The sequence below is a fragment of the Odocoileus virginianus genome, chromosome 2, assembly GCF_023699985.2.
Source record: "Odocoileus virginianus isolate 20LAN1187 ecotype Illinois chromosome 2, Ovbor_1.2, whole genome shotgun sequence".
Classification (NCBI taxonomy): Eukaryota; Metazoa; Chordata; class Mammalia; order Artiodactyla; family Cervidae; genus Odocoileus; species Odocoileus virginianus.
In genome coordinates this window covers 88,285,958-88,298,522 of record NC_069675.1, presented here as the reverse complement: position 1 = coordinate 88,298,522, position 12,565 = coordinate 88,285,958, and the positions used below count along the sequence as shown (strand labels likewise).

The window sequence follows — 12,565 nt, the reverse complement described above, 5'->3', positions numbered from 1 at the left end:
ACAAGTCATTTTTGACCCAAGGGCCATAGTTTGCAGACTCCTACCCTATATATAATATCAGGGAAAGAACAAGAGCAGCCTGTCTTAGAATCAAATGCTGCCTTGGTCCCTTTCAAGCTGTGTCCTCCAGGTGAGTATACAACCTTTTTCTAAAAAAAAAAAAAAATTTATTTATTTTTGGCTGCATCAAGTCTTAGTCTCAGCACATGAGACCTCTCACTGTGGTGTGCGGACTGCTCTCTCTAGTTGCGGTGCATGGGCTCCAGAGCTCGTGGGCTCTGTACTTTCAGCACGTGGGCTCTCTAGTTGGGGCAGTCGGCCTTAATTGCTCCATGGCATGTGGCATCTTAGTTCCCTGACCAGGGATCAAACCCGAGTCCCCTACATTGGAAGGCAGATTCTTAACCATTGGGCCACAAGGGAAATCCTGATTATACCACCTTTTTGAGCTTTAGTTCTCCAAATATGGGCTTCCCAGGTGGTGCTAGTGGTAAAGAACCCCAAATATAAAGTGGGGATAACAGTTGTCAGGATCGCTTTCAGGATTGCTGAAGAGTTACATGAGATTGTGCGTGCAGAGCATAGGCACATAGATGGAGGAGGGGCTCCAGCACTGCTAGTTTTCACGGAGCACAAAGCCATCCAGAGCCCCAGAGCCCAGCTTCCTTCCCTCAGGCCTGTCCAAGGAACAACACGAAAGAGCAGGAGACAAGATTTTTTAAGGGCTGACAGAATGAAATGCATGGGACTTTGATTTTATTTCAACACAAGTTCTGGGCAGAGACGAAATGTCCCTGGCCCTCCTTGCACACAGCCTTCAGGTGTCAGTTGAATAGCATCTTGGTTTTATTACATCCATCACAAGGAGCTTAAGGCTTCCAAAAACACAGTCCTAGACAGATGTCAAGCCTGTCTGGGGATTAGAAATATTCTTTTCCATTAAGCATAAATTAGCTTAATCACCAGGTATGAAAGTTCCGCAACATAAACAGCATTCCCTGCAGCTTTCATTAAAATTAAAAATCTATTTAAAATTTACCTTGTATTTTCTAGGACCCAAACCCCTTCAAAGAGATAATCTCTGCTGTAAATTTTTACACTGACAGAGTGGCAAGATGAATGGGCCGGGGACAGTGATGTACTATGTAATTTAACTTTGCCTCCCGGTCTTCTTTTCACCAACGGATGTATCTGTACTTCTTAAAGAAATAATTAGTCTCGGTAAGATCTGGCCTTTGACCATTTTCAGAACCAGTCAGGCTGTTCCCCAATAAAATGAAACTCGGAGTCGAGATGACTAGCAGCAAGGTTCTTCAAATCTTGGTGTTCTGATCCATGCTGTAGAAAGTGCTCTTAGGAAAAAACAAACAGAAAGAGAGGAATCAGCAACGCATCACCCGGAGATTGGAGACAGAACCCCCTCCTTGACTTGGCCTCTGTTTCTCTGGAGTGGAGAATGGAAACAGTGACCAGGGTCATTGCATTCCTTATTAACATTGCGAGAAAGACCCCCATGAAGGAAACTCAGCTGAGTCAGAGTGGTGTTGTAGACCGAGCGCTGAAGGCAGACAAACCTGTCTTCAGATACTGGCTCTTTTTTTCAGACTCTGATCTTGAACAAGTCATATATTTTCTCTGAGTCTCAAGGTCCTAGCTATAAAAGGGGGTGAATAATGCTCACCTTCTAAGATCATTGTGAAGGTTGGAGATAACGTTAGTGCCTAGAACTCATCACCTCCCAGGTGCTTGCTAAATGCTTAATGTTATTTATACGTGTAGTTGTTGAATATCTGAATCATGCCAGATTCGAGACAGAGTGCTGAGGATGCAGAAAGTCATAAAATACAGCCAACGCTCTTAAGGTGCTCACAGACCCAAGAAGGGATTGAGACATAGAAATAAGAGAACTGCAGCTGAGGGTGACAAGTCCAACAAGGTACAGGGGTGACACAGAGAAGGGAGTGGTGACATCTCTAAGTTTTAATGACATAGAGAGGCTGGCATGATACCTCGGCAGAGAGGGGCATTCTGAGCAGAAAAATGTAATCAAAGTGTAAGAGTCGTGTCCGACTCTTTGCGACCCCATGGACTGTAGCCCGACAGGCTCCTCTGTCTGTGGAATTCTCCAAGCAAGAATACTGGAGTGGGTAGCCATTCCCTTCTACAGCAGATCTTCCTGGCCCAGAGATAGAACCTGGGTCTCCTGCATTGCAGGCAGGTTCTTTACCATCTGAGCCGCCAGGGAAGCCCAGCAGGGATGGCTTAGGCAAAGGCAAAGGCATGTAGAGGGGTGTCTCACAAGTTGGAGGATTATAGGCAGAATGGTTTTCTAGACTGGGAGGAGTAGGGAGGGAGAACCATGAGGACAGAGTGTCCCTTGGTGCGGGCGCATCCTCTAGGGATCTGGATTCGAAGTGCACCGAATACTCCTCAGCTGGGCCAGCTAGGCCGGGCGGGGACCACAGGGTGCCCACCACCCTACAGAGGTGTATCTTCTAGAAGGAACTCCAACTGTTGCTTCAGTGGAGTTGCAGATTGGAGAGGAAGCAGGTGGTAGAGCTGATTTAGCACTGGAAGAGGGGGTCCAGATGGCCAGACCCCAGCCCCTGGGCCACCTTCTGGCCTGTGACCTCACCTACTTCTCCCAGGTGGAGGAGTGCTGTGTCTTCCTCAGACGTCTGTTGAGTAAATGCTCAGATGTCCCATCTGAGCATCTTTATCCTGCCTCCCTCACAGTGTCGCTAAGGACCAGGGGTAGCACAGAGGTGAACACACTTGGCTAAGTCTCAGGGTTTATTCAGATATAGGTGTGTGATACTCACTGTAATCGTGAAAGAGTTGTACACCAATTAAAACCTGCACCAATGTTGAAAAACCAGTTTCCTCACCCATTTAAAAAATGTCTATATGATTACCACTGACTCATTGAACAAACCCAGCACATGCCCTTTAAAAACACAAAGAAATGCAAACCGCATAGTTACATTTAATGATTTGCCTTTTTAGTATTGCAAAAATTACTTATTAGTCAAAACAATGATTATATTTGATATTATTAAAGGTATCTGGGTTGTTTCCTATGTAATCTAAAAAATGTTAATTTATGGGGGAAAAAAAACCCCACTGAACTTGTACCTACCTACAAAACAAGCATTATCTTAAAAACAATGTTTCCCCACGCATTTTCAGCTGTCTTGATAGCTCAAAACATCAGTTTCTCTCCAAACCCACAACCCTTTGTTTTAACGTTAAATGTTTTCTAAAGAAAACCGCCGCTGTCCCAGGCTAGAATTGGTGTTTGGTTGGAAGCTGTAGTGATAGCGCACTGTTTTCCAAACCGTTAGACTCAGCTGATGAGGAAGCTGTGAAGGAGTTGCAAAGCTTTGAAAAGCACTGTACAAAATACAGGGACGGTTACTGCAGAGGCAGAATGTTAGAGGACTATTATTCTGAAGATGAGAATTGAAACCAAGCCACACTACTCACAGCGGATAAATAACCTACTTTGGCCCAAGTGATGGTTAAGTGATCTCAGATGTGCCTTGAGAGAGAGTGTCCAAATATGAGACTTACCCAAGGTCACGTGCACAAAGCAAGCAGATTGGTTGCCCCAGGGATCTACTGTTGGGGCTTCTTAAACTACCAGCATTCAGAATCTACAGAGGATAGGAGACCACAGTTCTACGATGTGGTCCTGCACTTGACCCTGTATTGTGCGGACCAACTAGTTCCCCACCCTGGGCCTCAGTTTCCTAGTCCTTAAGTTGAGTAGTCATCTCCGCCCTGCTTCCAGCGTTGCTGTAAGGATCCAGTGAGGTGATGAGTACAAACAGAAGCGTGGATCCCAGAAAGGATCTTGAAGGTGTGTCTTTAGCATTCCCCACCCCCACCCCAACCCTGGTGACCCTACATGCCCCTTTCCCTTCTCTACGCCCTCCAGATTTCTCTTGTTTGGAAACATCACTGGCTCTGCTTCTGCAGAGCCGTCCCGTTGGGCTCATCCCGGGGTTTCCCTAAGTCCCGGGATACAGGGTCCAGAGAAGCCCACTCCAGCTCCGGCTCTGTTCCTTTATGTGTATATACATATATAATTTTGTTTATTTTTGAATGTGCTGGGTCTTTGTTGTTGCACAGGCTTTTCTCTAGTTGAGATGAGCAGGGGCTACTCTTCAACGCGGTGTGAGGGCTTCTTACTTCAGTGGCTTCTCTTGTTGTGGAGCAGGGGCTCTAAGCACGTGGGCTTCAGTAGCTGCAGCATGTGGACCCGGTAGTTGTGGCTCCCAGGCTCTGGACCACAGACTCAGTCCTGGTGGCGCATGGGCTTAGTTGCTCTGCAGTCTGTGGGATCTTCCCCAGATCAGGGATTGAACCCACATCTCCTGCATTGGCTGGAGGATTCTTTACCCCTGAGCCACCAGGGAAGCCCCCCCGTTCCTTTCTTATTGAGCGGTTCTGGGCAAGTCTTTTCCCCACACTGGGCTTCATTTTCTGGGATCTGAAAACGAAGATTTGGCTGAAGTGATGTCTGAAGTTGCTTCCTACAGAAAACGAAGTTCCTGAGCACGGACAGTTCAGCCGCTGCTGGTCCTTCTCAATATAGTGAAACCTGGGCTGTTGGAGACCCTCGGGGAAATGAGACTTTGATCCCCATATTTTCTGATTGGTCTTGTGTTTAATCCTTTAAGCGCTAAGCCCTTTCCCTTTTATTGGGAATATTAGCTTCTTAAATACATTTAGGCGAATTTGACTTCTTACTTGAATGATGATTTCGCAAACTGGTTTTAGATTGTTCTGTGATGCATTGGTGCCCCTGAAGAGCCCTGAGATGTCTTGCATCAGCTCCAGAGAGTTTTTCTGCTTCCTCCTCCATTTTCAGGCCGGCCGCTGTCTCTTCATGTATGGCAGATTGCGTGGCTGTGGCATCCTGGCTCATCCCTTCTATGAATATTAAATTTCTGGCTGAGCAGTGCTGAGTGACCATCTGAGAATCAGAGCGCCATGTGTGTTAGAAGTGTGGGTAAAGTAAGAGTACATAGGTTTGGAGTGAGGCCCCAGGAGGCCCTCCTTCCACTTACAGGGCAGAACTTTAGGTCGTAAACTTGGAGATCTTGATTTTGGCTCCTCACTTGCCTCCTAGTTGTGTTCTGAGTACCTGGAGGAGGGGGTTGGGTGCCTGACTTCTGATGAGGAGATTTCTCTGCTGCCTGGTATTCTCATGGTGATGGCCTGGGTCAGCCGATACCCCGAATCTCTCCTCTCTCGCTGCTCCATCCCCATCTCTTGAGTTCCAGGATTGGGCTCTTTCCTCCCAAGCTCAGTTTGTTTATACAGGTGGTTTCCTTTGGGTGGAATCCAGGCTTTCCTCTCTTCCTCTCTGCCACCTAGAAGGCTCTAACCAAGCCTTTCATCTCTCAGTCATCTGAGAGCCTCAGGAGCCTGCCCTGCACTCCCAGGGGAGCAGAGTGCCCCCACGGTCCCTGTGCCCACCTCTCCATCCGCACTTACACCGTGTGGAGTGAACTCTCTGTGGGTAGATCACGCCTCCGCCCAACACCAGCTCCTCCAGAGCTAGAACTCCCTTGTTCAGCTTTGTATCTAGTACCCGTCTCAGTGCCTGGCACATGTGACATACTTGGGTAGGGTTGGAAGAATGAATGAACAAGCAAAGGACAAACAAATGAATGAATAAACTGACTGCCTGCTGTGGGCTGAGTTGTGTCACACCCTCCCCCCATAAACTTGTGTTGACGTTGTAACCCCCAGTAACTGAAAATATGACCTTATTCTGAGCATAGGGGCATTGGATAATCAAGTTAAAATGAGATCATTATGGTGGCTGTAGTCTGTATACAGAGTCTGTATACATATGGCTGGCGTCTGTGTACAGAGAGGAAATTTCAGGCATAGGCACACACGGAAGAGAAAATGATATGAGGACATAGTTGACAGCCATCTACAAGCCACAGAGAAATGCCTGGAACCCCAGCTCCTAGGTGACAAGCCACATCTCTACTTGGTGGTCCTTATAATGGATGTTCCTAGTACTTGAAGGGACCTGTGACTGGATGGACAGGCAAATGTAGAGATAAGTAGATAAAACCACTGCTGACATGAAAAATGACTTTATCAGTCACTTCAATATTTTATGAATTTCCGGCACAATAACATCAGAATGGGAGATGGATGTTTTTTCTTTGCTCACGAAACACGAGCATATGGCAGGCTCTTTCACAAGCATGAAATCTTACACTTGGTGAGCTAGGGTAGCGGTTTCTAACCTGGACCCATGAAAGCCCGAGGGAGTGCCATTTTGATGTAGGTTTGCATTGGCACTGTCTTCACCTGCATATCTGTTCCCTGCCTCACCCACTTCAGAAGAGAGAAACACAGAGTCTGATAAAATGTAGGAACTGGGACGAGCTCTCAGGTGATGTACTCCAGGCTGCGGAATTTACAGGTGGGAAAACTGAGGTGGTTAGAGGGAAATGGACTTCCCTGGGACTCAGGCTAGCCTGGGAATATGAGTCACCTGCGCCTCCTGCTCATCCTTCCACCCACCAGAAGTTTTTTCCTCCCTTCTCTTAAGTGGTCCATGTGCCCTCTGCTTGGATGCTTGGCCTCCGTCTCACCTGCCCAGATGGCCCTTTTCTTTGTTCTCCCTCTTCTTTTCCTCCTTTCTCCTTCCGGTGGCATGTTTGGTTATTCCTTTTATACAGATGACACCACGGAACCTCACAAAGGTTAAGTAACTTATCAGTGTCACAGGGTTACTCATCAGCAGCGTGGTGATGATGGTTTTATCCCCAGCTGTCTCACTCCCAAACTTTCCACCACACCATGCCTTTTCTTAATGGATCTTTATCCCTAGGCCTTCGACATTTTATCCCAATTATGTAGAACATATTTTAAAATATCCATTTGGTTAGAAGTAATAAATTTTTCATGGCAAACCAGCATGCATGTGTGAGAATCCCTTGAGGAATCTGCAGTAAGATTTAGCAGATTTCAAAGGTCTGACTTATCCTTGGAAGGTTACTTCGGAATGGAAATGAGTGAGCCAATGCTCAAGATGTGGCCAGGGCTGACTCGTGGAGTTGGCTGGAAGGCATCTTGAATGATTTGTAGCTAACTGACTAAAGGGGGTGGTCTTTAGTTAATGGAAGACCAGATGATCTCCTATCCTATGTTGGTTTTTGCATGTATACTTACTCTCACCTGTGGATAACTGCTTAGTAAGACCATGCGTGCATGTGTGCCAAGTTGCTTTAGTCCATGTGATTCTCCAGGCAAGAACACTGGAGTGGGTTGCCATGCCCCTCTCCTTCAGGGGATCTTCTCGACCCAGGGATCGAACCCATGTCTCTTATGTCTCCTGCACTGGCAGCTGGGTTCTTTACCACTAGCACCACGTGGGAAGCCCTTGGAAACCTCTATTTGTTCTAGATTTTGCCATGAGCTCTGGGATGGTAGGAAGAACTTCTTATTCCTCCCTGGATCCCATCACCTAGCACTGTCCTACTATCTGGAACGTACTCCATAAATATCTGTAAAATAACCAGTGAATTTTCCTTTCATTTTGGAACCATGGACATTTTATAAGAAATACTCTCTTCTTTTGGCCATTGCTCTGAGGACGGCCTGTGGGCTGTCACTGGATCTCCTTCCATTTCCCCTTTTGGAAGTGTTCTGTGTACCAGATTCCTAACAAGGCCCAGCCCACGTGCTTACTGGCAAGCTGAACATCAATCCTCATCCTGTTATGAGTTGATTTCTATGCTTAGTCTGGGGAACCACACCAGCTTTTGCCTTCTAGGAGCTCCCAGCCGAGTGGGCGACTTGACAAATAATTCAAATACAAAAAGACCGAAGTAAGTGTTAAATGAGACATTGGTGATGAGCTTGGGGAGGAAGGGTGATTGATTCTGCCTGGAGGAATCCAGGGAGGGTTCATGGGAAGACAGATATTAAGGAAAATTTATTACATAAATGGATTCTGAGCAGCTGACATCCCAAGTTCATAATCTGCGCAAGAAACTCAAAAATAGAGTTCACTGTTTCCAATTCTGGTTGTTTAGGGTGCTGACTCAGACCCAGATTCATAGCATTGAGAAGACAAGTCTAAAAAATAATTAAAGATACAAATCTCGATGACTATTTCCCATTATTGGGAAAGTGACTGTGGGTCACTTGAAAATATTGCTTAATCTCTTCACTTCTAGTTTCACACACTCCTATGTGAAATATTTTTAAACCCATATTTGTGTTGAAATTAATAGAAAAATGTGTCATCCTATTTTATTGTGATCTCAGTAGTTAACTTCAGGGCAAACAAAAGATTATAGATAGAAAAGCTTTGAATTGGAGACTACGAATTTATTCCTTAGTAACTTACTAGGGTCATAGACTAAAGTCAGATTATCTATCGAAGGCCTTAAAAATGTTAATAATTGTTGACTCAGAAATTTCACTTCTGGGTCTTTATATGGTGAGAAAAATTTATTGTGCTCTTCTAAGTGGTGAAAAATCCGAAACAATCTAAATGTCCATTAACTTGGGGGATAGTCGTTCAGTCATTAAAGATATCTATAAATAATTTTGGTGATATGGCAAAATGCTTATAATAAAATGTTAAATATGAAATCAGGCTACAAAATTGTATGCATAGTAAGATCTCAACTATGTGAAAAAATTATATTCATAGAAGGGAAGAAAATTTACCAAAATATTAAAAATGATCATTTCTAGATGGTGAGATTATGTATGAGAGTTTTGTTCTCTTACCTACATATTTCCACATTTTTTGTGTCTTTTACAAAGAGAGATGATTTTTCAAAAATAACACCAACAATATTTGAGAGGACCCCTACAGCCTGACCCAGTGGGTAGGAACGTACATCAGAGGAAAGTATATTCTGAGGTCTGGGGCCCTGGGCAGCATGGTACAGAGAGTTAGCAAAGCTTTTCAAATGAAAAAGCACAACCAAACAGACTTGGATTCACTGGGGTCCATGGCTATGGGTCTGTGATGGCCAGAGGAGCATGGAAGGCCAGGCATAGGCAACCAATCATAATGACCTCCTGGTTTCATGAGCTCAGATCATTCACAGCTAGACCCAGATAGCACGAAGGAGTATGGACAATAGTGTCTGTCGCCCTGGTGGAGGAAGGTGGTGAGGAAGGTGGAGGAAGCAGGTAAGGCCTTGGCAGGACTGAGTCGTAGAGGCAGGAATGGGCTTCCCTGGTGACTCAGAGGTAAAGAATTCCCCTGCCAATGCAGGAGACACAGGTTCAATCCATGATCCAGGAGGATCCTACATACCATGGAGCAACTAAGACCATGTGCCATGTGCCACAACTATTGGGCCCAGGAGCCGCAACTACTGAAGCCCGTGTGCCCTCAAGCCTGTGTTCTGCAACAAAGAGAAGCCAGCACAATGAGATGCCTGTACCCTGCAATGATGAGTATCCCCAGCTCACCACAACTGGAGAAAAGTTCACGCAGCAGTGAGGCCCCAGCACAGCCAAAAATAAATAAATAAAATTTTTTAAAAGTAGGCAGGGATAATGGTCAAGGGCATCCAACTAGTGGGAAACTAGCAAATGAAACTGACCTCCTCTATGAGGATGGGGCTGGGAGCTGCTAGAGCTTGAGGTTCAGCTTAGGCCTGAGGATTCCAGGCTGACAGCAGAAACAAGACTGTGGCTCGTGTGTCCAAGGATCCAGGTGCTGGACCAGGTGTGGCCCAGACTGGACAGGTCTGAGCCAGCCAGTGGAGCCTCGTGACTATGGGACTCCAGCTTCAAGGGGCTGGCTGATGTGTCTAATTGAGCAGTGTATCAAACACATAATAATATATGAGCCAAGCTGTTGTAGATGTCCCTTTGATGATCATTATGAAATGTGAAAGTTTTCTTAGCTGTGAGCATCTTCTTCAAAGAGAACATGCTGTTTCCAAAGAGAGCACTGTCATGAATGTGGGAATTCCAGCCACTTGTGTTTCATTTCAGACTTTGTGTGTGAAGCTGAGTTGGGAAGCTGAGTTGGGCTGTGTGCTTTGCCCATGCCGGATTTGGTAGCCCCGCGCTATGCTGAAAAACCTGCAAAACCCTTGCTGTAAAGTGACGGAATGGATATCTTTCCATTCGAAGCAAAGAAGAAAAAAAATGCACCTCAGTATTTCCTTTAACTATTTTACATTTACCTAATCCTTTCAATTACACTGTGGCTTCTGTTCTTCATGACAGATTTAGGATGTATAGACATGGCCAACCCAGAGAAGTTGGTGATTGTCCTAAGCCAGCCACTGTCTGTACCTGGGGGTGTGTGTGTGTACAAAATGAGTGTTTTATAACATTTTATAAAAAATATATATGCATAATCTCATATTTTATTTATTTTTATATATATATACAAAGTATCACTTAATCTTCATAACAACTTTGCAAGGGCGATTTTATCTATATTTTTATGTCATCTAGTCGCTCAGTCATGTCCAACTCTTTCTGACTCCATGGACTGTAACCCTCCAGCCTCTTCTGTCCATAGGATTCTCCAGGCAAGAATACTCGAGTGGGTTGCCAGTTCCTTCTCCAGGGGATCTTCCTGATCCAGGAATCTATATAGAAAGCCAAAAAGCAAAGTGACTTGCCCAAAGTCACAGCATTCCAGCGTCACTGTTGGGATCTGAACCCGACCAGGGTGAGCGTCTCTTCCTCTTCTGGCTGTGCTCCCACTGCCCCGGGGTCCATGCAGCTACCCGCACAGGCCCTCCCGGCCCCCTCACTGAGTCCAGGCATTTCCCTTCCCACAGATGAGAAGCTTGAGTCACTCCTGTTGGGAATGATTAGAACAAGAAGGTCTGGGCATTGGGAAGCCAAGGGGGACCAAGGAGAGGAGCAAAGCGGCCCGGAACGGTGGCAGCTCCAGCTGCAGTGGAGACGAGGGCACTGAGGGACCGTGCAGGGGACTCTGGACACCCACACACATGTCAGGAGGATGCCCTGGTGAGGGGGCGATGGGGTGGGCTCTTTGGCCTGGAGGTAGGAGGTGGGGCTGAAGTCCCCCCGTGCTAATTACGGACGAGAATGTGGGGGCAGGCATGTTGGAAAATTGCTGAGTATCTAAGCACCTAACTGAAGGTGGGAACATTACAAGCTTTTCACACTCACAGCTTCCTGTGGCTCTGCTAGGATCCAGAAGGTAGAATTCAACAACTCTTGGATATTCAGTTAGAAATGTCTGAAGCTTTAGGTGCTGGAACACACACACACACACACACACACACACACACACACACACTCAGAAACATAACACAGAAATGAGGCTCCACGTAAACACTGCTTCGCAGCAAAGCCAAAAAGATTCCAGGCATCTTGTTCAAAAAGGAAGGGAGAAAGATCCTGAAAATCATCTACGGGGCAAAGTGTGACAACTTCTTGTTCCTAAATTTAAGATATAGAAGCTCAACTTAATGAGTATTATTTAGTCCTCACCCTTTATTATTTTCTTTCGATGAACAGAGGATTTTCATAAAGGTCTTTGATCAATTTGTTCCCACCCTTGGCCCTCCTAACTTCTCTTCTCCACCATGAATTCACTCATCTTAAATAGTTTAGGAATCTGCCCTTGAGGTTTGGGGAACAGAAGAGGTTTGTGTGTCTCGGCACTCTTCACAGCCTTCGGGAGCTCTCTCCTTGTACCAGTCGTGAGCTCCTTGCAGGCAGACACTGTGCCTTATCGATTTTGGATGCCCTGTGCCAGGGTTCAGCACAGAGGAGGTGCCACGTGCCAACCTGTTCGGTGCCAACTTAAGGATGTTTAGACCTACAGTTTTGTTCAAACCATTTGCACAAACATGGTCTCCAGGTCCTCACTGTTCTCTCCCCACGGATGTTTGCAGGCCAGGTCAGGGGAGGCCCTCCGAGCCCCCCAGCACCTACTCTGTAGGAGTTACTTGTATTTGTCTCATGCAAAATGGTTTGCAAAAACGAGTTCATTATGCTTTCTGATTGCAGCTTTCCAGATATCTGTATGGACAGAAAAGACAGATTCTCTCCAGTTTCTGAAAGAATGTCTTCATTGAAGCTTCAGCTTTCGAAGCTTTCCATAGTCAGGTACTGGCCAGTTGAGTGGACATAGCTGGAGTTGCCTGTGTCTCCCATACATATAGCCATGTCTCCCAGTAGAGGGTGGTCCATCTGGCGCGGGCAGAGGAGTTGGCGTAGCAGGGGTTGAGATGGAATCAGAGCTATCCCTGATTCTCCCTTTATGAGCGGGAACCAACACAGCAGAGTCGGGGGAAAGACCGGTTTTGGTGACACAGAGAGACTTGATTTGAACCCCTCTCCTGCCATTTATCTGCCGTGTGACTTTGGACAAGTTCCTTATCCTCTCTGAGTCTGGAGGTCCTCATCTGTCAAAGGAGATACTAGGACCCAACTCCTGGGATCCCTTTGAGAGTTCAAAGTAATTTTTTGTAAAAATATGATGACAGCTATGTTAAACCTTATATACTGCACACACGTACATTTACACACTCACGTGGAGATGGATAGACAGACAGAC

At 46.0% G+C, this 12,565-nt stretch overlaps 1 protein-coding gene across 4 annotated transcripts in view; it reads left to right on the top strand.

Annotated features, from left to right (window-relative positions):
* Nucleotides 1-12,565, top strand: part of TTLL11 (tubulin tyrosine ligase like 11) — a 265,207-nt gene that overhangs the window by 175,821 nt on the left and 76,821 nt on the right. For 3 of the 4 annotated variants that reach the window (XM_070452224.1, XM_070452198.1, XM_070452219.1), the window contains one exon: nucleotides 12,016-12,114. The exons of the other annotated variant lie outside the window; for it this stretch is intronic. In XM_070452224.1, coding sequence (XP_070308325.1) covers nucleotides 12,016-12,114 — 99 coding nt within the window. The remainder of the gene's footprint in view (nucleotides 1-12,015; nucleotides 12,115-12,565) is intronic. 4 annotated transcript variants of the gene reach the window in all.